The sequence below is a fragment of the Diceros bicornis genome, chromosome 19, assembly GCF_020826845.1.
Source record: "Diceros bicornis minor isolate mBicDic1 chromosome 19, mDicBic1.mat.cur, whole genome shotgun sequence".
Classification (NCBI taxonomy): Eukaryota; Metazoa; Chordata; class Mammalia; order Perissodactyla; family Rhinocerotidae; genus Diceros; species Diceros bicornis.
Genome location: NC_080758.1, coordinates 27,223,834 through 27,249,327, shown reverse-complemented (window position 1 = coordinate 27,249,327; position 25,494 = coordinate 27,223,834). Strand labels below are relative to the sequence as shown.

The 25,494-nt window shown below is 38.4% G+C and overlaps 1 protein-coding gene across 5 annotated transcripts in view; it reads left to right on the top strand.

The window, feature by feature from the left end:
• The window catches only part of ASXL1 (ASXL transcriptional regulator 1), a 70,049-nt gene that overhangs the window by 8,546 nt on the left and 36,009 nt on the right, over nucleotides 1–25,494 (top strand). For 4 of the 5 annotated variants that reach the window (XM_058562949.1, XM_058562947.1, XM_058562948.1 and 1 more), the window contains exon 3: nucleotides 1,408–1,516. In XM_058562949.1, the coding sequence (XP_058418932.1) occupies nucleotides 1,408–1,516 (109 nt within the window). Of the gene's footprint in view, nucleotides 1–1,407; nucleotides 1,517–5,054; nucleotides 7,101–25,494 lie in introns of those variants that run through there. The other variant, XM_058562951.1, reaches the window with a different exon arrangement.

Sequence of the window (25,494 nt, the reverse complement as noted above, 5' to 3'; positions counted from 1 at the left end):
CTTGAAATTGACCTTTCAGGGTCAAAAGATCCTCACTGTCCAATTGTCAGTTCAAACATTGACATTTTGTGGGGAGGGAAGACCACGATTGTCTAGATCACATTCACTTAAATAGTACCTATGCACTGTGTAGTGTTATAATTGTGCTTTATTTTTGTTTTTATGGGCTATTTCCCATCATGCTGCTGTCTGCGCTGCTGTTGGACCACTATGCCTATAGAAGGTAAATTAGTCCTTTGGGAATTGAGAACCTTAACTTGTTTCTGCTTCTTGCTCTTATAGGAATTATGAAGCAGTCATGGTGGCTCGTGATGAGTGAGCAGCTCTGTCATTTGTAGACAGAGGTATAGTGTGTAGGAGTCACACTGTTCGAAGAAGGACTCTGCCAGCATGCCATTCCTCCTTGTAGCGGAGATGTTAGCACACCCACTTGGTACTCGAGATTCTGCACAAGGTTCCTTTTAGAGATTGGTTCTTGGTGAAAGTTTTTTTTTTAGCATCCAGTGTGTTCCAAAGCAGAATAAGTAATAGATTTTTTTAAATGGATTTTTTAGACTCAATTTATTTTTAACACTCTGCATTAAATTAGGGCCTCTAGTTCTGAAAAATGCTAAGAGGCTTTACTTAAGATATCTATATATTTTTTAACATGCTGGGGAGAGGGAAGAGAAGGTGCACAGGTGAACCTTAACACTAACATGCTAGTGCCAAACTCAGTTAATATTAATAATGGGCATTTGTCTGTAGTTTTGACAGATTTTCTGTTTTAAGATTCAGTAAGTAGCCTCTAACTCACTGAGTTGTCATTGTTTTGTGACCTACTATTGTAGCAGGGACCGTGAAATAACTTAATATGCCATTTTTTTTGGTTTAATGTTTGAGCATTTTTGGGTACTAAATCCATTTGACTGACTTTTCTTTTTATATTCAAATTTAAATGATTGCTCTTGAGTAGTTGTAGAATAAAACCCATCATTCCCCCTTCCCAACAGAGAAAGAACAAATGAAATACTGTTCGTTTTGTGTGCTTGTTAGCAAGTATTTAACTGGAAAAAAAAAAGGTGTGCTTGTGCTTGTTCGATGGGACGGCACCACTGACTCTGTGGTCTTTGTGTTGATAATGTCATGTGGCGGCTTCTGAGCATGGTGTGTAGGTTGAAATAGAGAGGCTAGGAAACTCTCAGGGGTATCACGTAACACGTGGTATCCCAGAGCTCTGTGGGTGTGATGGATGTGAATTTCATTTGTTACTCTCTTGCTACTTTCAAGGTGGGATTGTTGTCATGGCATCTTCTGTACTTCTTGCTCTGCTTCTTGATTTAAGAATGAGTTGGAGGGTATTAGATCTTTGAGTAAGTAGGCATATGGATTTGTATGACCCTCATCCATCCTTGTATGTTTTTACAGTGGGACATCCCCTCTTGCTTGTCTCAATGCTATGCTACATTCCAATTCAAGAGGAGGAGAGGGGCTATTTTATAAACTGCCTGGCCGGATCAGCCTTTTCACACTCAAGGTAAGTAATATAAACTCTGTTTTAGTGCCATGGTTTTTAACTTTTAGTGTGCATAAGAATCACCTGGTAGATCTGCAGTGAGGCCCATGAATTTGCATTTCTAATAAGCAGGCAGGTGAAGCTGATTCTGTTGGTCCTAAATGGCAGTTTGACTGAGATGTTCTAGTGTGAACAAGATATTAGGAATTATTTAGTCATAGCAGCTATTGTGTCTATATTCAGCTTTTCCTTGTCTGTATCTTTGCAGATTGTATGTGTGGGGGTAGTTGCAAATGTGCCTTAATTAGGATTTTGTTTGTAATAATACTGTGAAGGATAAATTACTGGGCAGCTAAAGTAAGACCTACTCTGTGGAAAATAACTGAAATGTGAACATACTTGGAGAAATTAAAAAACCTCTAGCATTACTAAGTGACACTAATTACAAAGGAAGACAACTTAGATCAGGTAGAGTTCTTAATAAAGCTTAAATAGAGCCAAAATGAGCAGGCTAATTATTTTTCTACCATTTGTGATATATATGGCTATCATGTAAACCAGGGGTTGGCAAACTTTTTCTGTAAAGGGCCAGATAATAAATATTTTAGGTTTTGTGGACCAAACTACATCACAGACTGTTCAACTCTGCCATTGTAGTAGGGAAGCAGCCGTAGACAATGCACAACCAAATGGGCATGGTTGTGTTCCAATCAAGCTTTATTTATATAAACAAGCAGCAGGCCAGATTTGGCTTGGGGCTGTAGTTTGCTGATCCCTGCCTTAGAATAAGATGACCTGTTGATGGTGAGGATCCTGAAAATTTGATGCTGACCCTTATACTCTTCCATAATATAGTTATAAATTGCAGTAGTTCATATACAGACTTTTCCCTTTGAGTTTTGTTTTCCTAATAGACTTGTTTCCTTCAATTAATTCAAAATTACACTTGAGCAACATACCAGCTGTATAACCTGCAGTCATAAAACTCAGTCTTTATGTACAGATCAAATGTATCTTATGTTCATATGTCTGTGCTGTTTTCTATATTGTTTTTATTTCTAATATTTTGGACTTTTTTTGTTAAGAGGTAGCATAATGTAATGTCAGGAACTGAGCCTTGGGAGAGACAGAGCACTTTGTAGTGCTCTCAAAACCTAGCTTTGTAGCCTGCAAAGAGTGTAAACCTTCTTTATTGTGGTGTGTGCATTCTTGACACAGAGTCAGTCCTTAATAAATGGTAGCCTTTAGTCCTTTAGGTTCCTCAAACTTAATTGCTTGTTAATGACATTTTTCTATTGTAATACATATTGTTACATATAATTATATGTAATTATGAATAATTATAATTATCCATATTATATATATTACAAATATGCTTATTAATGGCATATTTCTGTTTTAAGTGAGAGGAGAAATAGCTTTTTCTATGAAAACCTTGAGGGTGGAAACTGAGTTTTATTTGTCTTTGTAACTTGACTCTGGGCAAAATTCTTGGCATAGTCCATGCTTAATAATTATTTGAACAGAATTAAATTTCTTCATTTTAATTTTAATATATCTGAGTAAACTCCATTGTGTGAATCTGCTGTAAGCTAGGGGATGTTCTGTTAGTCTCCAGCCCGTGTCTGAGATACACTAATTGAAGATGTGCTCAGCACATCCTCTCGTCTGCCTTTGGCTTTATGTGGCTTAGTCTTCATAGCATCTTGCTCATTGAAATTGTACATCACTTCTCTGATATTCTTTGTGCTCTTTTGGTGTTAATGGTTTGCTTGTCTGGTTCCCCCAGTTAGACTGTAAACTTGAGGACAGAGATTAGGTTTTATTCATTTCAGTATCCACTAGGATACTGTACAAAGTAGCCATCAATAAATGCATACTTAATGAAAGAGTTAGTGAATAATGGCTACATTCTGGTACTTCATTATTATCCTTTTGTTTTGACATTCGATGATAAATATACTGCTCCTAATCTTGATGAAACTATCCCTAGATCTGCCTCTGACGTCTAGCTCATAGTTCAGCCAAAATGAAGAGTGTTTACTGCTGTGGCTTTAGTAGAATTTTAGCTTGGTTAATTATCTGTCTGTGTCTCTTAACATTTTGACCTGTTTTAAAAGCAATGTGTGCAGATGCAACAGAAAGCAGAATACAACAGAGAAAGTGAAAGTAACCCATAAATTCTGCTATCTGTAACCTAAATAATTTATATTAACAATATTTGAAAAAATTGGATACTTATAGCTTTGCTGCTTACTTTATTCAGTTAATATATTTGCCATGATGGGTACATACAGACATACTGTATTGGTTTTAAAGACTGTTATAGGATTCTAGATTCCAGGTTACGAATGTCTGATAATTATTAGTCTCTTGTTAAATGCCTCATTATCACCACACTGTCTCCCAGAAGTTGTACAGTCATTTACTTTATTGTTATTCAGGCATGGATAGGAAAGGATAGCAAAAATCTGAACCAGCTGATCACCTGAGAACCCAGGTCTGCCCAATAAACACTTGAGTCCAAGGTAGTGTTAAGTACACTTTTTTCTTTATCTTACATTTTTTTTTTTTTTTTGCTGAGGAAGATTTGCCCTGATCTAACATCTGTTGCCAATCTTCCTCTTATTTTGCTTGAGGAAGATTAGCCCTGAGCTAACATCTGTGCCAGTCTTCCTCTATTTTGTATGTGGGTCATGGCTGCAGCATGGCTGACGAGTGGTGTAGGTCTGTGCCTGGGATCCAAACCTGCGAACCAGGGCTGGTGAAGCAGAGTGTGCTAAACTTAACCACTGTGCCACGGGGCCGGCCCCCACATTTTTTAAATTTGAAACAATTTCAAACCTACAGAAAAACTGAAGGAGTACTAACAGTGAATGCCCCACCCATCTAGCTTTTTTAATCATTGTTACAAGTTTGCCACATTTGCTTTATCCCTCTCTACATATGTATGCTTTTTTTTTTTTTTCTTCCAGAACCATTTGAAAGTGTTAACTGGTGCTGGTACTTCACCCCTAAATATTTTAGAATGTATGTCTTCAGAACAAGGACATTATCCTACATAACCACAATATCATTATCACATTCAAGAAAGTTAACATTGATACAGTAGTATATAATATATAGTCCATATTCAAATTTTCTCTAGTTGTTCCAAAAATATTCTTTATAGCTTATTTTTCAAATCCAGCATCCAATCAAGAATCATGCATTACATTTGGTTGTCGTGGCTATTTAATCTCCTGTAATATAGAACAGTTCCCTTGCCTTGTTTTGTTTTTCATGGCATTGATATTTTTGAACAGTCTAGGTCAGTTGTCTGATAGAACTAAATACATTTTTAAAGAACTAATAAAAGTGTTGAAATCTTGATTATTTCCAGACTCCTTTGTGTTTGTACTTCTGTTCCAGGTTGTACCCCAGAGCTGTTCGGCAGTGAAGGACGGAAGTGGTGGGATGTTTTGTATGTGTAAGAGTAGTCTGGTCAGGATCTTGTCTGTAATAAGGGACAGGAAGATACAAATTATTTAACTCACGTTTCTCATTTTTCCCTTTGAAGGTGATAGTGACACCTCTGGAATCCTGTGGCATTTTCTTTGCCTAAGTTTTCTCTCATATGTTAAGGAAAGCATATGCAGAATGGCTGCGTCATTTTTCTCCCCCCTGCTTGGAAGTCTCTTCTAGTGGGCCCTCAAGGTCAGAGTTGTATTTATCCATGTGGTTTTGCTACTTATTTGAAAATAGGAGTTTTTTCAGTTCTGGATACATTTGTGTGGCCTTATCTGTGATTGCGGAAGGTTTACTGATAAGCTGGAGTCTTTTTGGGCATGCCACAGGGTTCCTTCTCTGATGAAGTTGTTCTGGGTAATGTAGTGGCACGTGCATTGGACACTTTAGATGCTTGCATCGGTCCTCAGAGCTAGTCTTCAGGGATGGATGGGATAGATGAAATCTGTCCGTGCTTTGAATTCTTGATTTGAATTGCTTTCCTTAAGCTTTTCCTGAAGTCAGCTGTCAGTCTCCATCATTGCCTGGTTAGAGGTAGAATTTATTTCATTTTTTACACTTGAGATTTCCTATCCTTATAAGACCACTGTGAGCTCCTTTGTAGTGTTCTGCATTTTTAGGACTTCACGCTGAATACTATGCTTTTGTGACTCAAGGGTTGTGTCACTGGTGAGTTTAGCCTGGGTTAGTGAGTGGTCATTCCAGCACTCACTGTCAGGCATAACTGCAGTCATCTGAACATTGTTCAGTTTTATTGTGGAATGATGCTCAAATCCAGATGTCACTTACGTCACTTACGGCTATTTGCACTTGTTAATACCTCACGTGGTGATATAGGGCTCAGCCTTCAGTGCCTTTTAATTCAATTAACAAGCCCAGTTGAATCTTTTTAGTATACAGAATATTTTTTAAAAAGTATAAAAAACATTTTCTTGGGGCCAGCCCAGTAGTGTAGCGGTTAAGTTCACACGCTCTGCTTCGGTGGCTCAGGGTTCACAGGTTCGGTTCCTAGGCGTGATCCGACGTACCGCTTGTCAAGCCATGCTGTGGTGGCATTTCATATAAAGTAGAGGAAGATGGGCACGGATGTTAGCCCAGGGCCAGACTTCTTCAGCAAAAAGAGGAGGATTGGCAGTGGGTGTTAGCTCAGGGCCAATCTTCCTCACAAAAAAAAAAAAAACCTTCTTGGTAAAGGAAATAGATGACTATACTTGAAGTATCCATCCGTTGAAGTCCACAGTTTGCAAATAAAAGAAAGGAAAAAGCAAATGGAGGAAGAGAGGGAGGTAATTGTAGTTTTCACAATGTTTATTTATATAGCTAGAATTAAAATATTCACATATAACTTCACACTTAGAGCAATTTCAAAACTATTTATATTGCCCTTAAACACTGAGGAAAACAAACGGAGTAAGTCTAAACTTAGATACAGTGAAGTCATAGAGTCTGTCCTTTGAAAGGCAGTATCAGAATCCATTTGGATTTTTGATAGGTGAACAGCCAGCAGAATGGTCTTTTAAAAATGCAAATCACATCATATCACTATCCTGCCTGGCCCTTGCCTACCTCTCTTATCTCCTTTCCTGGCACTTTTCCCGTGGTCGTCATACTTCAGCCACCCTCGCCTTCACTCTGTTTCTCAAACACCTCAAACTTCTGTCCACCTCAAGGCGCTTGCGTGTGCTAGCCCTTCTGCCTGGAAAGCTCTTTGGTAACTTCTTGTCTTGGGTTCTTAGTTCAAAAGTATCTTCTCAGTGAAGCTTTCACTAACTGCCAGTCTAATTCCACAGCATCATGAGGGTTTTTGTTTTGTAGCCCTATCAGTCTCAGAAATTACCTTGTTTGTTTGGTTACTTGGTTATCACTAGCCTCCCCCACTGGAATGTAAGTGCAGCGACTTTGTTTTCACAGTATCTCCTGTGTCTGGCATGTTATAGGTACTTAATAAATATTGGCTGAATGAAGAGTAGAAGATGGCATCATCAAAATCTTAAGCCAGCTAGTTCTCCTTGTAATTCACCTTTCTTTTATATCAGTTTTATTATGGAATATGCATGTTTTGGGTTATTTTTTCTTGTGCTCAGCAAGTCAATTTCTAAGAACTCTTTTTTCTTGCCTTCTTTACAGCAGTTCTACATAAATCTGTGAAAGAGTCTGCTGACACCAGAAATAAATCTTTCCCAGGCTATGGGCATAATCTGGTTCCTCTTAATTGCTAAAGACAGAAATTTAGCCATTAGAAACAGTTTAAACATTTTGGTATGTTTTAGATATCATGTTATTATTCCTTTTAGAGTTTTGAACTTTGATCATCTTGCTTGTTAGAAAAAAGAATTTCTACTTTCATTTAAAATGGTAGTGACATTTTTAGACAATGTCTTTTATAGTCTGTTTTAGCCTTATCAAATATGTGATCTTTTCAATGCTTAGAATCCTAGAATTTTAGAGAAAGGCTCTCAAATCATCCAGTTCATTTCATTTTGCAGATAGAAAACTGAGCTTCTAAGAGATTAAATGATTTGTCTGTGACTGTACAATTTGTCTATGTGACAAATGGATGTGGCCTACTTGGGACCAGACTCCAGAGCCCCACCTTTTGAGTTTGATTTCTTTTCCTTGTGCCAATTTAGAATAAAGAGTTTTTCTTCAGGTTTTATGACCCTTGGTCACTTCATCTTTTTGAAATATCATAGGAGTTTCTTGATATTTCTCAAAATGTCAGTTTTACTCTCTTTAATGAAGATTTTTATAGTTGTTAAGCAGAAGTAGCTTTTCATATCCTTAGATGTGAACTCTTGTGTTATGGCAAGCTGGTTTGAATTTTGCACTCTGCGTTAATTATATTGGCATTTCTGTTCATAGGCGTTCTTTTCTCTGCCAGAATGAGTGATACGTATGTGAGGATAGTAAGAGCACTGGACTAGGAGTCAAGGTCTGGGTTCCAGCATAGCACCTCATGTCTTACTGAATATCTCCATTTATGCTGCTTTGTCTCTAACACTGAGGGGTTGAAATAGATTAGTCGTTTAAATACTTCAGGAGTAAAACCCTTTTATCTCATGAAATAGAGCTGCAAAATATAAATAGATGACTGTGGTTGTTTTTTTTTTTTTTTTTGCCTGAGGAAGATTTGCCCTAAGCTAACATCTGTTGCCAATCTTCCTCTTTTTTTTTTGCTGAGGAGGATTAGCCCTGAGCTAACATCTGTGCCAGTCTTCCTTTATTTTGTATGTGGGTCGCTGCCACAGCATGGCTGGGGAGTGATGTAGATCTGTGCCCGGGATCTGAACCCAGGCCACCAAAGTGGAGTGCACTGAACTTAACCACTATGCCACAGGGCCAGCCCCTTTAATAGATGACTGTGAAACTGCTCTGGTTGAAACAAGTATGAGGGCCCAGCTTCTCCATCTTGTGGGTTCTGCTGTCCCCACCCCATGCCCCAAGCACCCAAGGCATCTCTCTCAGGCTCCGGAGCTCTGTTGAAAACCCTAGTCTTAGAGTAACAATTTCTAACATCTAGACTATTTTGTGTGAAAAGTAAGTCAGCGCTGGATATTTTTCCTTTCTGTTTTTGTGATGGGTTTTGTATTTACTAGAGGCTGACTGTCTTATGCAAACCCTGTTCCACTCTGTACTGCAGGAGGTCTGCGCAGAAGGCCCAGTTAGGAGGGCAGCATCGTTTGCTCTGGTTAGTGGTAGCAGCAGTTTGGTTTTGATGGAGGCTTTGACCCCTCCGTTGGTAAAAGGTTTCTTAGTTGTTTGAGTAATTCTCAAGGGATGTCTGGATCTGCCTTTGCAAAAACTGGTATTCCATTGTCTGACAGGATTCCCAGCCAGCTCAGGGAGAAGAGAGAACTTGATTGTTTTCTGAGCCCTGGTCAGACTCTGGTTTTATGCCTAAGAGATGAGCTGCCTTTTGTCTTTCTACCTCCTGAAGTTCAAAGCCCCGTAAGAATGAAGTGGTAAAGGTTGGGTAACAGAGGTTTGGAAAGCACTGCCAGTGGAATGATTTTGTGCTAGCTCAGGGGGAAGGGCAGGATGATAATTTCAGTGTTGCCAACGTGATGTATATTTTTAAAACAAAAAGGTTATAAACATTTTTTTTAAGTGTGATTTTAAAGGACCGGTGTTCTAGGGAAGTGAGGAGATTGTACATGCTCCAGGCTTCCTTGGGACTGTGTTTGAAAAAGTACACTTTTCTTTGGGTCAGCCAATATGAAAACTGTGTTTGATCTCTTAATCCTTTAGATCAGACTTTTTGGGAGAGTTATTTGAGGAACTTGTTTAGTCTAAGAAAGTTGCTTCTTATTCTAGCTTAGCTAAATCTGGAAGAAAAGGTGGAAACTGATGTTTAATTGAGTGCTAACTATGTTCCAGACAGGCATCATACTCCTCACATTGGTCTTTTTTTTTCCTTGAGGAAGACTAGCCCTGAACTAACATCTGTGCCTGTCTTCCTCTATTTTGTATGTGGGTTGCCGCCACAACACGGCTTGACAAGTGGTGTAGGTCCGCATCTGGGATCTGAACCCGTGAACCAGAGCTGCTGAAGCGGGCTGCCCCAGACTTAACCACTACGCCACTGGGCCGTCCCCTACACATTGGTCTTTTTGAAACATGTGTATTTTGTACTCCTGTACTAATGGGGAAACAGCCTGAGAGAGTTTAAGTAAATGGTACAAGTCACATTTTTGGTTATTTGAGAAATTTGTATTCAACGCATGGAGGACAGGTTAGGAGATTTGAAGTTTTGACTAAATGAGTTGGTTCTCAAATGTTTGAGAAGCATACTCAAGGTTCTGGAAGAATAACTTCAGATTCTTTGTACATCATGAGGCAGGAGAGGAATAGGGAGTAAAAAGACGTGTTTTCTTTCGTTCTGGAAGATGCTGTCTTTTTCAATTCCATTGTACTAGATGGGCTTTGAAATGTGTGCCTTTAAGCGTCAGCTCATCCTCTTGTTTTCATCTTCACTTTGACTCCATGCCGGTTTTCTTCTTTGGTAAATTAACTCCTGACCATTCTCCTTTTAAAACTTCTACTTTTTTTTGGTCTCCATTTCCATTGCCACCAGCTTAGTCTAAGTTATCCTCATATGCTGGATACTGAAATAGCTCCTGCCTGGTCTTGTTGCTTTCACTTTTGCCCCCTTAGAATCCAGTCTTCTCGTTTGTAATTCTACGCAGCAGCCAGAGGGATTTCTAAAAAGCACGATTTGATAATATGCTGCCCCTGTTCCTCTTGGGGCTTCTGCTTGTGCTGTTTCAGCTGTCTGATATGCTTTCTCCCCAGATACCTGCTTGCCTCTCTCCCACACCCCCTTCAAGTCTTTGCTCAAATTGCACCCTGACCCCTCCATACCCCATAGCACTCCCAATCCTGCTGTTCCCTGCCTTCTGTTTTTCTTCTTGGTATTTTTCTCTGATGTACTGTATTATGTATGTATTTTGTTTATTGTTATTGTTTCCTTTGACTAGAACATAAGCTCCACTAGAGGGGTTTTAAATTTTAGTTACTGTTGTCTCTCCAGTATCTAGGAAAAAAATAGGCACTCAATAAATATTTGTGAGTAAATGAATTATAGTTTCTTTTAATTTGGCAATATAGTGAGTTATGTTAATAGATTTTTTTCCAGTGCTCAAGCATCCTTATATTCCTAAAGTAAATGTCACTTTGACATGGTTTTCTTTTTAAATACACATTGCTGGATTTAGAATATGAATAATTTATTTAGGATTTTTACATCTGTATTCATAAGTGACATATCAGTGATACTCTGATTTCAAACCTGGTCCTGTTTTGGCATCGAAACAAGATGTGCTGTTTCCCCCCTCTTGATGCTGTGCAGTAGTCTCTTTAAGACAGAGATTATTTGTTCCTTTTAGTAGAACATGTCTATAAAACCTACTGGGCATGATGTGTTTCATTTTGAGAATATATTGTTTTTAGTCTTTTTATTGTGAAATATTTATACAAAAGAGGATATATAAAGTTTGTGTTAATTTAAACAATAATAGCTAAAAAGTAAACTGCAGACTCCATGTCCTCCAGTCAGCCCAAGAACAGAATATCCTTGACGCTTTGAAACCTCTGAGCATATCCCTTTCTCTCCCTGCTGGAGATAACCACTATTCCAATTTTCATATTAATCATTCTCTCGCTTTTATTTCTAGGTTTACCCATGTGTATATATTGCTGAACATGCCTTTAAAAAATATCTTTATGTGAATGGAATCATACTGTATGTATTTTTCTCTGACTTGCTCCTTTTGCTTATCATTTCTGAGCCTGATCTGTGCTGGTGCATTTAATTGAAATACATCATATTTTCTGCTATATGCTGTCTGATGGTATGAATAGACCATGACTTATTTGTCCATTCTGTACTTGGCGTATATTTGGGTTATTTCTAGTTCTGGCTGTAACCAGCAATGCTGCATTGAGTACTCTTGTACTTGTTTCCTGGTGCATGTGTGCAGTAGCTTCTCCAGGGTGTGTATGTTGCTGGGAATGGGACTAGTAGGTTTTGCACCTGATCATCATTACTAGGTAGTATAGCTGTTTTTCAGAGTGGTGGTATGAACTTACCCTCCTTCCATAGTATATGAGAATTTCTGTTGCTCAATATTGTGGGTGTAAAATAGTATTATGTGGGTTTTTTTTTTCTGTTTTTAAATTATGGCATAATTTACATACAGTAAAATTCACCCGTTTTGATATACTAGTGTATAATTCTATGAGTTTTTTTAATTCATTTGATTTTTTAGTTCATTTTTGTTTTGACATTTTGTTTGGCATTTTAACAGTGCTATTTAAGCATATGCCATACGTGGTTTGAATGTAGTTACTCCACCAAATGTTGGTGCTAAAATGCTTCTCCCTCCCTTAAAAATTAAGTTTTATGTTTACATACAGTCAAATTCACCTTTTTTGGGTTATGGTCCTTTGAGTTTTAACAAATATATACAGATGTGTAATTACTGCCTTGATTAAGATATAGAACAGTTCCATCACCCCAGAAACTTCCCCTGTGCCCTCTTGTAGTCACTTCCTCTCCCTACCCCAGCTCCTGGCAGCCATTGATTTGTTTTCTATCCTTGCAGTTCTGCCTTTTCCAGAATGTCGTATAAATGAAATCGTCCGTTATGTAGCCCTTTGAGTCTGGCTTCCGTCATTTAGCATGAAGTATTTGAGATTTAGCCATCTCGTAATGTATATCAACAGTTCGTTCCTTTTTATTGCCATATAATATCCCGTTGTATGGATTTACCACATTTAGCTCATCCATTCCTCAGTTGATGGACATTTGGATTGTTTTCTCTTTTTTTTTTTTGTGAGGAGATCAGCCCTGTGCTAACATCCGCCAATCCTCCTCTTTTTTTTTTTTTTTTGCTGAGGAAGACGGCCCTGGGCTAACATCTGTGCCCATCTTCCTCCACTTTATATGGGACGCCGCCACAGCATGGCTTGCCAAGCAGTGCGTCGGTGCGCGCCCGGGATCCGAACCAGCGAACCCCGGGCCGCCGCAGCGGAGCGCACGCACTTAACCGCTTGCGCCACTGGGCCGGCCCCTGTTTTCTCTTTTTGACTATGAAGAGTAATGCTATGAATAATTGCATACAAATCTTTGTATGGACATACATTTTCCTTTCTTTTGGGTATATACCTCGGAGTGCAATTGCTGCATTGTATTGTAATTTCTGTTTAACTTTTCTAAGAAACAGCCAGGCTATTTTCCAAAGTGGCTGTACCATCTTATGTTCAAGCTTTTTTTTGTTCTTTAGTAAAATTTCTCCTTTTTCTCCCTGGCAATATCTTTTTTTTTTTTTAAAGATTTTATTTATTTATTTTTCCCCCAAAGCCTCAGTAGATAGTTGAACGTCATAGCTGCACATCCTTCTAGTTGCTGTATGTGGGACGCGGCCCCGGCATGGCCGGAGAAGTGGTGTGTCAGTGCGCGCCCGGGATCCAAACCCAGGCCACCAGCAGCGGAGCGCCCGCACTTAACCGCTAAGCCACCAGGCCGGCCCCTGGCAATATCTTTTTTTCCCTGAAATCAACTTTGATATTGATATAGTCAGTCCTGCTGTCTTACAGTTAGTTTTTGCATGGTATATTTTTCCTATCTTTTTGCTGTTAACCTTATTTGTGTCTTTATATTTAAGGTTTCTTCATATTTCTAGTTGGGTCTTGATCTTTTTTGTCCAGTCTAATAATTTCTGCCTTTTAATTGGGATGCTTGAAACATGCACATTTAATGTAATTACTGAGATGGTTGAATTAAGTCTGCCATCTAGATCTTTATTTTCTGTTTGTCCTGCTTTCTTTCCTTTTTCCTTCTTTTCCTGCCTTCTTTTGGATCGAATATTTGTTAGTATTCCCTTTTATCACCACTATCAGCTTATTAACTATATCTCTGTTTAATTTTTTCAGAGGTTGCTTTATTTTTTTACAAAATGCGTTTTTAACTTATCAGAGACTGCCTTTAAATAGCAATATACTATTTCATGTAAAATGTGAGATCCTTATGAAACGGTTTTTCCATTTTACCCCCTCCTTAGCCTTTGTGCTATTCTTTTCATACGTTTTGTTTCTATGTAGGTTATACACTCCACAAAACGTTATTACTACTTTTGCTTTAAACAGTTCTTTTAAAGAAATTTAAAAATAGGGGGAGGTCTTATCACATATTTACAATTTCTGGTGTGGGGGAGGAAGACAATTCCTCTACCCTCCAGGTCCTTCTGGCTGGTCTAAGAATTAAATTGACATGAGACAGAATAACAGGAGAAAAGTCAAAGTTTTTAATAACATATATACATGGGAGAAACCCAGGAAAACTGAGTAACTTGCCAGAATGGCCAAAGCTGTCACCTTAAATACCATCTTCAGCTGAAGACAAAGGAGGATGTTGCGGGTAGTGGTTTGGGACTTCAAAGGGCAGGAAGGCAATTCACATGGAGATGGAAAAGCAAATGTTTGGTAGACAGAACTTTAAGAATGGGCTTAGCAAGGACCCTCACAGTCTACAGATACCCAGAGTTATCTATGGTGGTGGACTGTGCTGGGGACAGGCCTTCTATCTTAAATTCTTTTAGGCAGTTAGGTGGAAGGTCAAAGTTTCTTTCAGAGTCTCTTGTCCTTAACCAAAGAGACACGTTTTGGGGTGGCCAATTCTGATCCCTCAAAGTGATGTTCTTCATTTCTTTGTGGAAGTCCAAGTTTCCATTTGTTACCATTTTCTTTCCTCTTGAAGACCTTCGTTAACACTTCTTGTAGTGCAGGTCTGCTGTGACATATTCTGTCAGCTTTTCTTTGTATGAAAAAGTCATTATTTTGCCTTGAAGGATATTTTTGCTAGATATCAAATTCTAGGTTGAAAGTTTATTTTTTTCTTTCAGCATTTTAAAGATACCAATCCTTTGTCTTCTGATTTGCGTAGTTTCTGGTGAGAAATTTGTGGTAATTCTTATATTTGTTTCTTTTTCTTCTGTTGCAGGTTTTAAGATTTTTCTCTGTATCCATAGGTTTGACAATTTGATTATGATATACCAGGGTGAACTTCTCAGATCTTCTCAGATTTGACTGTGGATCAAATTTGAAATATTTTCAGCCGTTATTTCTTCATTTTTTTTTTTCCTGTGGTCCTGTCTCTTCTGGGATGACGTGTATGGTTGACCACTTTATATTGTCCCACAGGTCACTGGGGCTCTGTTAATTTTTTCCAGTCGTTTTTCTCTGTACTGCATTTTGGATACTTTCTGTTGCTTCTGAACCTTTTCTTCTGCAGTATCTCATTTGCTGTTGATCTCATCCAATGAATTTTTCATTACAGATATTGCATTTTTGATCTTTAGAAATTCTGTGTTTTTTATTTTATACCTTCCATTTTTCTCCTCAGTATGTTCATTCTTTCGTTTAATCCTTGATCATATCATGCATTTATAGTAGCTGTTTTAAGTCTTTGTCCATTAATTCCATCTCCTCTGTCGTTTCTGGGTCTATTGCTTTTGACTGACTGATTTTCTGCTTATGAGTAATATTTTCCTGTTTATTAGCATATCTGTTTGTTTTTGTTTGGGTGCTGAACAATGTGAATTTTACATTGTTGGGTGTTAAACAATTTATCTTCCTTTCAAGAATGTTGGGCTTTATTTTGGCAGGTCGTTAGGTTACATGTGGATTAGTTTCTCCCTTTGAAGCTTGTTTTTAAGCTTGGTTAGGGCAGGTCTAGAGTGGCCTTTACTCTAAGAATTGTGTAACTCCACTACTGAGATATTTCTGTTCTGGGGTCTGGACCAAACACCTCAAATGTTTAACAATGTCCCTCCACTCTGGTTGTAGCTCTATCTCCCAGTCTTCTGTTCTGGGAATTATTCAGCCATTCATTGCCCAGCTTTATGGAATTTCACCCTATACTTATTCAGAGACTGCGTGCAGATTTCTGGGGATCTTTTTCTGCATAACTTCTTCCTCTCTGGAATTCTCCTGTGCAACTTCCAGCCATCTCAGCTACCCAGAAATTTTCTCTGTGTCTCAGCTAAGGAAAACTGCAGTGCTCTGTTTGGGATCCACCCCCCCTGCCCCCCCCATCTCTTCTGTGAAGTCTGGATTGTACCTCCAGGCAGAAAGCTGGGGCAGTTGTAGGACTCAGTTTGTTTTTCTTCTCCTCAGGGTCACAGTCTTGTGCTGCCTGTTTTCTAATGTTGAAAACAGGTGTTTCACATATTTTGTCCAGTTTCTTAGTTGTTTATAGCGGGAGGGTAAATTTGGCATCTGTTAGTCTGTCCTGGCCTAAAGTGAAAGCTAGTATATATATGTGTGTGTGTGTATATATGTATGTTTATATATATATATATATATATATATATATATATATGTTTTGTGTGTGTGTGTAGGAAGATCAGCCCTGAGCTAACATCCATGCCAATCCTCCTTTTTTTTGCTGAGGAAGACTGGCCCTGAGCTAACATCCGTGCCCATCTTCCTCCACTTTATGTGGGATACCACCATAACATGGCCTGACAGGCCATGCATTGGTGCGCGCCTGGGATCCAAACCCAGGCCGCCAGCAGTGGAGTGCGTGCACTTAACCGCTACACCACGGGGCCGGCCTTGTTTATATATTTTTTAAGATAAAATATTTCATGAGTTCTTACTGATAATTCCATTTATAGGTTTTTTGCTTGACCTTTTTCAATCTTATATATGTAACTCCTTTCTCGTGGAAATCTGGTTCCCAGTGAAACCACATAATTACTCATTTGCTTTTTCCAACAATCTCAGAATAACAATATGAGGACTACCACCAATAGTATGATTATTCTAAAGAGTTTTTGTTATTGTTGTTGGCCTTAGGGTGTATCTCACTAAATTTACATATTACTGTAATTTCAAGTCACTTGAAATGATTCGTTTGCGTGTGGTTATGCCGTCAACTTGATACACAGTTTTGTTCATTGGTTTTATCTACCTTTTTTTTTTTTTAGGGATTGTGTCTATAAATTTTAATTTTGCTTTATAATGTAAAGTGTATTATGTATAGTTAAGTTTACAACATAACGTGATTCCATGATGCCTAGCTTATATCCACCTGTTCTTCTTTCCCCTATGGGTAAGCATTTTATAGTTTATTTTTCTTCCTTTTGAGAATAAACAACATTTGTATTTTATGTTCCTCCTTTCTTAGAATGGCACCATACACACTTTTCCCCACTTCTCTTACTCAGCAGTATGTCTGAGAGATCACTCTACAGCCATGTATAGAGATATTCTTCATTCCTCTTTATAGTGGTATAGTACTGTATTTTGTGGATTTACCATTGTCATTGCTAGCCATTAGAGTGAGATCCACAGACCAATGTCAGTTTATGAACTATTGTTCCTGTCTGTCATGATTTAAGTACAGAAATTGAGAGTGTTTAGAAACTTTTATCGCGGGCCAGCCCCGTGGCTTAGCGGTTAAGTGCGCACGCTCCACTACTGGCGGCCCTGGTTCTTATCCCAGGCGTACACTGACGCACCGCTTCTCCGGCCATGCTGAGGCTGCGTCCCACATACAGCAACTAGAAGGATGTGGAACTATGACATAAAACTATCTACTGGGGCTTTGGGGGAAAAAAAAGGAGGAGGATTGGCAATAGATGTTAGCTCAGAGCCGGTTTTCCTCAGCAAAAAGAGGAGGATTAGCGTGGATGTTAGCTCAGGGCTGATCTTCCTCACAAAAAAAAAAAAAAAAAGAAACGTTTATCACAATTTTACATTGCCACGTCGTCTGAATGTGATCAGAGTGTAGATCAGCTTGGGTGTTTCAAGCTCGCACAGTGAGTCATGTGTGGTGTGAACTGTGTACTAGTCATGTGCAGTAGGACCACATATTAGTTTTTGTTGGATTGGGAAAAACCCCCTAACTGGTCCTTTATCACAGATAGGTTGAGGAGGAGTGTATTTACCCTGTATACCCTGTTGGTGGACAAGACCCCACAAGTTTTTACAGTTTATGTTTCTTCAGTTCTAAATATTTTGAGATTTCGATTATGAAATCTTATTTAATTCAGGAATTAAAGTGTTTTTTAAAAGAAAGTTTCCAAATACATGTTGTGTCCTCCTCCTCCCATTTTACTCATTTTGTTAAATCACTGTCAAAGAAGTGGTATTTGTGTTTTGGATTCTTTTGAGACTTCTTTTCTGGCTTAATATGTGGTCAGTTTTTTAAGCATTTAAGATATGCTTTAATGGTATATGTATTTTCTGTTTGTCTTTCTGTATCACAGTATTCTGTATGTGTATTGTCAGTCATGTTTTTAAATTAAGTTTTTAAATCTATGTTTTTAATTTTTTAATCCGCTTTATGTGTCAACTTGAGAAATATCCCCCTTTAATTGTGGATCTGTGAATTTCTCCCTGAGATTGGACAATTCTTCCTTTGTATGTTTTGAGGCTATATTATTTGTGTTTTTAGTTATGTTTGGTGTAGTAAACCACCCCAAAGCTTAGAGTCCTAAAACAGTAACCGTTTTATAATGTCTCATGTATCTGTACATTGACTGGGCTCACTAGGGTGGTTCTTCAGCTCCACATGATGTCAGGCTGGGGTTGAAGACGTGTCAGGCCTCTGTTAGACTGAAATGTACAAGACAGTTCGTGCATTGGGCAGTTTGGCAGGGATGCCTGGAAGGCAGGGCTTAGCTTGGATGCTGGGATGGCTGGGCTTTCTTTCCATGTGGTCTCTGGGCTTTTCCCTTTCCCACAGTCTGTCCTATGCTGTTTCTCCAGCAAGTGTATCCAGCTTTCTTATATGGCAGCTCAGGCTTCTCAAAAGTGCAAAGCAGGAGTTCTTAAGGTGCCAGGTATTCTTAAGGCTCAGGCCCAGGACTGGTGCAGGGCCACTTCTGCCACATTCTGCTGTGTAAAGCAAACCAAGGGATCAGCTGAGACTCAGTGGGAGGGGCTCTGTGAAGACAGAGATGCTTGGTGGCGTCGTTCACTGGGGTCCTTTTTGGAGACTAGCTACCCCAGTGTCCATTCAGGTTTCTGATTGTTACAGCTTTTTGGATTGCCTTTATTATTGATTAAAAATGTCCCTCTTTATCTATATTAATGCTTTTTGCTTTAAATTCTTTTGTCTTTTGGGTGGGATATGGTTGCCGTATCCTCTTCAAGTCTTACTTTCAACCTTTCTCTGTTACTGTTTTTGCTGTTGCTTATAAACATGTTATAGCTGGATTTAAAAAAAATATTTAGTCTGGAGTTTTTTTTTTAATAATTGAAGTAAATCCATTTACATTTATTGTGATTGCTAATATATTTTTGTCTTCTGTCCTTTTTTTTTTTTTTTTTTAAATATTTACCATGCTTTTTCTTGCGTTGTTGCTCCTTTTCTGGCTTTTATTGGACTTGTGTTTTAAAAAATTATTGTCTTTTTATTTAAACTGTGGTAAAATATACATAACATAAAATTTACCATTTTAACCATTTTTAAGTGTACAGTTTTGTGGCATTAATAAGTATATTCCTGTTGTGTAGCCATCACCATCGTCCCTCTCCAGAACCTTCCCCAACTGAAACTTTGTATGCATTAAACACTAACTCCCCATTCTCCCCTGCCACCTAGCTCCTGGGAACCATCATTCTACTTTCTGTCTTTATGAATTTGATACTCTAGGGACCTCATATAAGTGGAATCATATAATATTCGTCCTTTTGTGACTGCTTATTTCACTTAGCATAATATCTTCAAGGTTCATCCTGTTATATAGCATGGACTGATTTTTAAAATACCCCTTTTTTTTTTACCCTCTGCTGACTTGGAAGTTAATTATTTTATTTCTTTTTTTTTTTTAATTTAATTAATTTATTTATTTTCCCCCCAAAGCCCCAGTAGGTAGTTGTATGTCATAGCTGCACATCCTTCTAGTTGCTGTATGTGGGATGCGGGCTCAGCATGGCTGGAGAAGCGGTGCGTCGGTGCATGCCCGGGATCGAACCCCGGGCCGCCAGCAGCGGAGCGCGCGCACCCAACCGCCAAGCCACAGGGCCAGCCCTAATTATTTTATTTCTGTTGTACTGGTTACTTTTATATTTTTCAACATGAATGCTGACAGTCTGAAGGGATTATCTCTCCTCATGAATAGTACTTGCATTTTAAAATGTTTTAGTTCTGAATGTTTTGCTTCTTGTCTTCCATGCTCTTGTCTAGTTTTGAAGTTCCACCTTACTTTTATTTACTTATTTATTTGCTGAGGAAGATTCTCTCTGAGCTAACGTCTGTACCAATCTTCCTCTATTTTGTATGTGGGTTGCTGCCACAGCATGGCTGCCAACAAGTGGTGTAAGTCCATGCCTGGGAACCAAACCCGGGCCACTGAAGCGGAATGCACCGAACTTAACCAGTAGGCCACGGGGGCTGGCCCCCCGCCTTACTTTTAAATCTCTCAAAGATAGGCATTAATAAAAATTTTTTAAAGTTAGTATTTATGTTGAGATATTACAAATTTCTTGGTTTACCATTGCTTCTTGCGTCCTACTCCTTCATTCTGTGTTTAATTTCTTTCATATTAACGTACATCTTTTGTTAAGTTCTTTCCATGTGAATCTGTAAGTAATAAACTACCTTGTATATCTTAAGGCCTCTATTTTGCCCTTTTTCTTCCTCCCTTCCTCCCTCCCTTTCTCCCTTCCCCCTCTCCCTCCCTCCCTCCCTCCCTCCCTCTGAGGAAGATTGGCTCTGAGCTAACATCCATGCCCATCTTCCTCTATTTTGTGTGTGGGATGCCTCCACAGCATGGTTTGATGAGCAGTGTGTCAGTCTGCACCTGGGATTCAAACCTCCAGACCCCAGGCCACCAAAGCAGAGTGCATGACCTTAACCACTATACCACCAGGCTGGCCCCTGTTCTTTTTCTTAGGTGACATTTTAGCTGTGTAATGATTTGTAGTTTACTCCTATTTTCCCTCTCATAGGAAGATATCATTCCCTTGTTTTCTGGCAGCTATTTTGTTGCATTTGAGAAATCTGGTATCTAATTGTTGTTACTTTATGATCATTCTGCTTGGTTGCTTTTACTATTTTTTGTTTGTCTTTATTGTTCTGCAGTTTTGCTACTACTGTTACTACTGCAGTTTTGTATATTTGAGTAAATTACCCTGGAATCTGAAGACTCATGTCTTCACTTTTGGCCATTGTGTCTTTGAATATCACCTTTCCTGCCTCCTCTTCTGACATTTACATGTTTTCCATCTCTTTATCTTTTTGTGCTACAGTCTGTGAGATTATTTCAGATCAATAATATAGTTCACTAATCCTTTAGTTTTGACTGAACATTCAGCTTCTTATCCCTTATTTTTATTTCTAGATTTTCTACCTGATTCCTTTTGAAGTTTGCCTTTTCTTTTCTCATTCCTTCCCATTCTTGTCTTGTGGGTTTTATTTCTGTAAATTTTAAAGCCTCTTTATTCTGTTCTACTTAGATCTTGAGGTCTAAGTTTGCCTATTTGTTGTGTCTCCTGAAAATCCTCCCCTGCTTGGTGGTTTATTTTTTTATATAGTTTTAAATTTTGACTTATATGCTTATTATCTGGGATTTATTGTTTATGTGAATCAGGTGGTAGAGATATTCTTCTAGGGAAGTTTGAGTTTCTGCTGAACCGACAGGTTTCCTTAGCGCTGTACCTGTTCTTAGGCTAATTTCTTCACTGGGGGTTCTTGGACTACTTGGATGCAGTGATTTTGGAACCCATATCTGTCGTGTGGAGTTTCGGTTTGTCAGAGGTGACTTTTTCACCTCTCAATTCTGGGAAATGGAGAACTTTTTTTTCATGGACAAGAAATTGGAGTTCCTGTGCAGTTCTTTGTGGCTTTTGGTATTTTATGCATCTAACTCATTTTCAGTTTTTTCTCTCTTAGTCTCTTGCAGGCATTAAAACATCTGTCCCAAGCCCTAAGGCCTGTATCTGGCTGTAGTAGCCCTGGGAGTTATTAGGCTTTGAGTAGCTTCATTGTTTCTAGCATTAGGGAATTTCCCTTTCTTGCTTTTGGGTTTGCCTATGTGTATATGTTATATTTTGCACAGCTTTTTTGTCTATGTATGTGGATTGGGAGATGATTGCTTCTGTGTCAGACCTGTCTGCCATATTCACTGGAAGGTCTGTGACCAATTGCTCGCTTGTAGTTATATCCGGTAAAACAGGTGTAACTCACTAAAACATAAAAGTTTCTGAGTTTTGTCAAAACTCATGTGCTGCTGGTGTTGCAGCTATGGTGTGGCCGAGATTATTTCACCTTGCCCATAAAGCATTGTGTCAGCCTGATGGGGGATATATCAGTTGACATCACTAATGGGCCTTTTGCAGCTTGATTGATCAGCGTGCCTTTGACTGCCTTGTGCAGTAGCACAGTCCTTTCTCATCAGCAGTTCCTATGGGAAAGAATCGCTGCAGTGGTCCACTGCTGTTCTCTGGGGAGTTTAGATATATCTTGGGATAGAGAAAAGATTCCTCCTCCTCCTTTCTTGTAGTGATCTAATCTTCAGCTATCCCAGTTGAATGGGCAGATGCCTAAATCTCTGTCTCTAGTTCTAGAACTCCAGATCTGCGTATCCAATAGGACATTTCCACTCAAAGATTCCACTGGTATCACACAGCCACCTCTTTCTTCATCTGGTGTCCTGTTACTGATGTCAGAAGTCAGCCTTCCTGTTATGTTTCCTGTTTCTGTCTATGCCATCACTGTCTTCTTAGTAACCCAGACTCAGAACCTGAGTTACTCCTGACTTCTCCTTTTTCCCCACAAGCAGTCAGCTGCTGTGTCACGTTACCACTTTCCCATAGCGATTCTTTTCTCTTTCCACGACAGTCTTAGGGTGATACATTTCAGATTAAAATCTCTCATCCCCTAATATTCCTCTCTGATTGGTCAGTCTGTCTACCTTATCTACTTAGCTCAGACCAAGATCCCGCCTTCTTATCCTCCTTTCTTATCCTAAACTTTCAGTGAAATTCCGCAAAATGTCCTGTTTGTGACTTGTGTGGTGGGGATATTTTTCCCCACCTATTACACCTATTTAGGTGTAATAGGACATAACTAGAAAAGAACCAGAAATGTATTTTCCATTTTTGTTCTGTTTTAAATAAGTTAGTGAGCCATCATGAAATTGTGTATGTGGTGGTCAGGGGGTAGGGGGGAAGGCTGAGTCTAGAGGCTTGAATTTTAGTCATTAACTAACAGGAGGATGACTTTGGACAAATTACTTACATTCTCTGAGCCTCAATTTTATCATCTATAATATGAGGAGTAGAGTTAGTGATTATTATTAGCATTTATTGAGCTCTTAATTTGTTCCAGGAACTAACGGCTTTTCATGCATTGTCATTTAAAAAAATTCTTTGTTTGGCAATAATTCCAAACTCACAGAAAAGTTGCAAGGATAAAGTGAATAGTACAAAAAACACCCTTATTCTATTTACGCAGATTCATCTATTGTTAACATTTAACATTTGTTAGCAGTGGATGTTGGATTTTTTTCAAATGCTTTTTTCTGCATCTACTGAGATAGATATATGGTGTGTTTTTTTGTTTGTTTTAGTCTGAATGTTTAACCTTATATTTCTGGGCTAAAACTCATTTGGTCATGATATATTATCCTTTTTATAAAATATTGTTGGATTTGATTTGCTAAAATTTATTATTTTTTGCATCTGTGTTGGTGAGGTGCATTGGACTGTGGTTTTGTTTTTGTGTAATGTGTTTGATGTTCATGTAACAGTAATGCTGTCCTTAGAGAATGAATTGGTGTCTTAGTCTGTTTGGCTTGTTGTAACAAAATGCCACAGACTGGGTAGCTTATAAACAACAGAAATTTATTTCTCACAGTTCTGGAGGCTGGAAGTCCAAGATCAGGGTGTCAACATGGTCAGGTGAGGGCTCTCTGCTGGATTGCAGACTTCTTGTATCCTCACCTGGTGGAAGGGGCTAGGGAGCTCTCTAGGATCTCTTTTGTAAGAGCACTAATCCCATTCATGAGGGCACTAATCCATCCATATGATCTAGTCATCTCCCATAGGCCCCACCTTCTAACCTGATACCATCATTGAGCATAAGGATTCCAGCATGTACATTTTGGGGGGACACAAACATTTAGACTGTAGCAATTGGAAAGTATTTCTTCCTTTTAGATTTTCTGAAAGAGTTTGTATAGAATTAGTATTATTTCTTCCTTAAATGTTTGATAGCATTCACCAGTGGAGCCGTCTGAGCCTGGAGATTTTTTATTTCAAATTCAATTTCTTTTTTTGTGTGTATGTGTGAGGAAGATTAGCCCTGAGCTAATGTTGCCAATCCTCCTCTCTTTGCTGAGGAAGATTGGCCCTGGGCTAACATCCGTGCCCACCTTCCTCTACTTTATATGGGACGCCACGAACAGCATGGCTTGACAAGCAGTGCGTTGGTCCGTGCCCGGGATCCAAACCCGTGAACCCCAGGCCACTGAAGTGGAGAGTGTGAACTTAACTACTGTGCCACTGGGCTGGCCCTCAAATTCAATTTCTTATACAGATATGGAGCTATTTAGGTTATCTGTTTCTTCTTAGGTGAGTTTTAGTAATTTATGTCCATTTCGTCTAAATTGGCAAAATTATTGTCATAAGGATGTTCATAATATTTCTTTATTATCCTTTTAATATTTGTAGGATCTGTAATAATGTCACTGCTGTCTTCTTGATAGTGGTAATTTGTGTCTTCTGTCTTTACCTGATTCATCTGGCTAGTAGTTTTTCAATTTTAATGATCATCTCAAAAACCAGCGTTTAGTTTCATTGACTTTTCTGTGTTGTTTTTCTCTTTTCTGTTTCGTTGATCTTTACTCTTCTTTTTATTTCTTTTCTTTCTTATACCTCATTTGGGCTTAATTTGCTCACTTCTTCCACTTTCTCACGATGGAAGGTGAGGTATTTGAGAACCTCCTGTTTTCTAAAATAAGCATTTAATGTATATTACAAATTTTCATATGTTGTTTTTATTTTCATTCAGTTCAAAATATCTAATTTTTCTTTTGAGTTCTTTAAGTTATTGGTTATTTAGAAGTGTGATATTTAGTTTCTCTTTGTTTGGGGACTATCCAGAGACCTTTCTGTTACTGATTTCTAATGTAATTCCATTGTGGTAAGAGAACATATCTTGTATGATTTGAAGCGTTTTAAATTTATTGAGGCTTGTTTTATGGCCCAGAATAAGGTCTGTCTTGATAAATGTTCCATGTGTACTTGAAAAGAAGGAGTATTCTGCTGTTGTCAGGTGGTGTGTTCTTTAAATGTTGATTAGCATGTTGAGGGATAGCATTGTTCAGATCTTCTATATTCTTACTGATTTTCTATCTACTTATTCTATCAGTTATAGAGAGGGGATGTTGAAATCTCTAATTGTGGATTTGTTTATTCTTTCAGTTCTCTTAGTTTTTGCTTCATGTTTTTTGCAATTCATTTGAAAGGTACATGAGCATTTAGGATTATCTTCCTCTTGATGAACTGACTCCTTTGTCATTTCTAAATGACTTTCTTTGATCTAAAATCTACTTTATCTCATAATAATATAGCTACTCTTGCTTTCATTTGATTAGTGTTTGTGTGGTATATATTTTTCCATCCTTTTACTTTTGGCCTGTGTCTTTATATTTTAAGCAGGCTCTTTTTTACAGTGTGGTAGAATCTTGCTTTTATCCAATTTGATCATCTCTGCCTTTTCATTGGGGTGTGTAGACCATTTACATTTAATCTGATTACTGATGTTATAGAGTTTGTCTACCATGTTGTTAGTTGTTTTCTATTTGTCCCATCTGTTTCTTTTTCTGCCTTCTTTTGGATTAAGGATTTTTAAGAAAAATATTTTCAGTTCCTTTTTTGTCTCTTAGCTGTACCTCTTTGTCATTTCAGTGGTTGCTTTAGTGTTTATTATATAGATATTTAACTTATCACAGTCTAATTTCAAGTAATATTATACC